We start from the raw sequence: 2,491 nt of genomic DNA, 5'->3' as shown, positions 1-2,491 counted from the left end.
GGGAGTGAGTGGAGGCGGGGCTCATTTGCATATTCATAGAACCACACATACTAAATGAGGCAAGGGTGTCGAGTTACATTCAAGATATTTTAAGGCATGAAGAATTTTTTTCAAGGAAAAAACTTTTAAATATATAATTTTGGTGATCAATGATGAGTTTTAATGGATACAATTATTGACTACAGGGGGACTTTAATAATGTACCAAAGGCATTAAGATAGTTGAGAAATTTTATTTTCACTGTTAGATGCACTGAAACAGTTTCAGAACAGTGAAAGACTCTAAAACATTAAAATATGAATGTGCTTAAACACACTCCATAAGTACAATTAAAATACAAAATAATAACGATAATAAATGATAGTCCGGCACAACTACAGAACAGAATATCCATCAGTCTGGAACAGTCCACATGTTCTCTGATCGAAACACATCAGACGGATCTGTGTAAAAGCTGAACTTCTGAAGGTGGAGTTGCTCTCAGCGCTCATTCATGACCCGATCATCACGTGTGTCCTGAACCTGCCGTGACCTGTGGCGCCCCCTGGTGTGAGACGAGGGTATTACACCATCATCAGGCTCTTCCCTCTGACCCTCAGCGTCTGCTGGACTGCAGCTGGTGTCGACTCCAGCCTGACGGAGCTGAACACACACTTTATCAGGACGACACACACCAAGACCATGTGTGCTGTTGCTAAGGTGTTGCTAAGCATGAGTGGTGGCTAGTACTAATCAAGACTGACTTCAGACTGTCATGCATGCTGCGGGTTAATGAGTACCGGAGGATGCACAGCTGACATTTATAGTAAAGACTAACATTTCATAAAAAATAAATAAAAAAAATAAGCTTTTTTTTATTGCACAATATCAGTAACAGACACATGTGAGCGAGTGGACAGAAGATCAGTATGTTGAAGAACGATGTGTGATTAGCGTCACTCACAGCGCGGGCGACCCGCGGGCCGAGGGTTACTGGCGCTGCTACCAAACGAAGACTGGAAGTTATGGATGGTTTCCTGTAAGATCTGTCTTTCCCTGCCCTGTCATGAGAAGACATTCATCACGTTTTCAGTCAGACTGAGCCTGTGATTCAGACCGACGCCGCAGACACTCACTTTCCCAGCGTTCAGCTCTGAGATGGCCGCCAGGATCTGCTGTCGTGGTCCGTCAGTTTTAATGCCCAGTTCCTTCAGGTCTCCGTCAGTCAGAGTCAGGAACGCCTCCATGTCCACCTGCACTCATCACATCCAGAAACACTCCCATAATCATCACAGATGGACACAATGTCTCACAATATTTCATATTCTGGATGCTGCTGTGTTTGTTGCTAGGAAGACTAAACGTTTCAAAAGGTGCTCTTGCTCTGCAGTCTGACAGCGCTCGTCAATATGACTCGGCCAATCAGAGCACAGGAGGCGGGCGTTCGTGTTTACAGAAGCGGAGCGGGAATTAAACGCTTCTGTTTAAAGACACTTAAGATAAAGCATCTGTTAAATGCACAAGTGTAAAAGTAAACATGGAAAGAGTGTAAGATAAACAAGTAGCCAAAAATGTAATATTTGACAACAGTTTTACAAGAGAAATGTTAAAAGACTGACGGTGACATCCAGTGATGCAAACTATTCCGTTTTTTTTTCCGGTTATAATATGAATGTGAGCCCTGTGCATAAACCCTAACCCTGTGCATAAGGTGAAAACATAACTTGTGAACAGTTTAAATGCACACACAGACGAACCTCCTGCTCCTCGAAGATGGGCTGATACTTCTCCAGAGAAAGTTTCCTCAGAATCCCTGATAACTCGTCTGTGTTTGAGAGAATAATCAGAGATAATTACAGAGACATGCTCATTTACACCACAGAAGAGAAGATAAATAAATCATGTTTTTGTAAATCATAATTATGACATGAAAGATGAAATTGATATATTAAGTGTAACACACACACGTTTAAATTTGCTGCAGTATTAATGCAACACAGCAGTGATGACTTTATGAACTTCTAAACTTGTAAGATTGATAATATCAGGGAGAAAATTATAACTAAGCAGCCGTCTACTACAGTATCACATCAGGCAGTGCACTGTAGTCTCCCGGAGGGAAAATTTGATTCATTCGTTGCTATAGAAGAGGAAGAATTTACTAAACTCGTTAAATCATCTAAATCTACAACATGTATGTTAGACCCTATACCGACTAAGCTACTGAACGAGATGCTTCCAGAGGTCATAGATCCTCTTCTTAATATCATTAATTCATTTTTGTCTCTAGGATACGTACCAAAAAACTTTAAGCTGGCTATGATTAAACCGCTTGTTAAAAAAACGCAACTTGATCCTTCAGAATTAGTCAATTACAAGCCGATCTCGAATCTACCCTTTCTGTCAAAGATATTAGAAAAAGCAGTATCCTCACAACTGTGTTCCTTTCTTGAAAGAAATGATATCTGGAGGATTTCCAGTCCGGATTTAGACCGTACCATAGTACCGAAAC

The 2,491-nt window shown here is 41.0% G+C and overlaps 1 protein-coding gene across 3 annotated transcripts in view; it reads right to left on the bottom strand.

Annotated features, from left to right (window-relative positions):
• Positions 1 to 216: 216 nt before the first annotated feature.
• anks6 (ankyrin repeat and sterile alpha motif domain containing 6) overlaps positions 217 to 2,491 on the bottom strand; it is a 72,080-nt gene continuing 69,805 nt past the window's right edge. For all 3 annotated transcript variants that reach the window (XM_081352056.1, XM_081352057.1, XM_081352058.1), the window contains exons 13-16: positions 1,737 to 1,804; positions 1,116 to 1,232; positions 944 to 1,040; positions 217 to 642 (exon numbers count right to left, since the gene is read on the bottom strand). In XM_081352056.1, coding sequence (XP_081208182.1) covers positions 596 to 642; positions 944 to 1,040; positions 1,116 to 1,232; positions 1,737 to 1,804 — 329 coding nt within the window. In that variant the 3' untranslated portion in view covers positions 217 to 595. The remainder of the gene's footprint in view (positions 643 to 943; positions 1,041 to 1,115; positions 1,233 to 1,736; positions 1,805 to 2,491) is intronic.

This window comes from Scardinius erythrophthalmus, assembly GCF_964197995.2.
Source record: "Scardinius erythrophthalmus genome assembly, chromosome: 22".
Taxonomy (NCBI): Eukaryota; Metazoa; Chordata; class Actinopteri; order Cypriniformes; family Leuciscidae; genus Scardinius; species Scardinius erythrophthalmus.
Note: the sequence above shows the minus strand (reverse complement) of the source record. Positions and strands in the feature narration are given on the sequence as shown.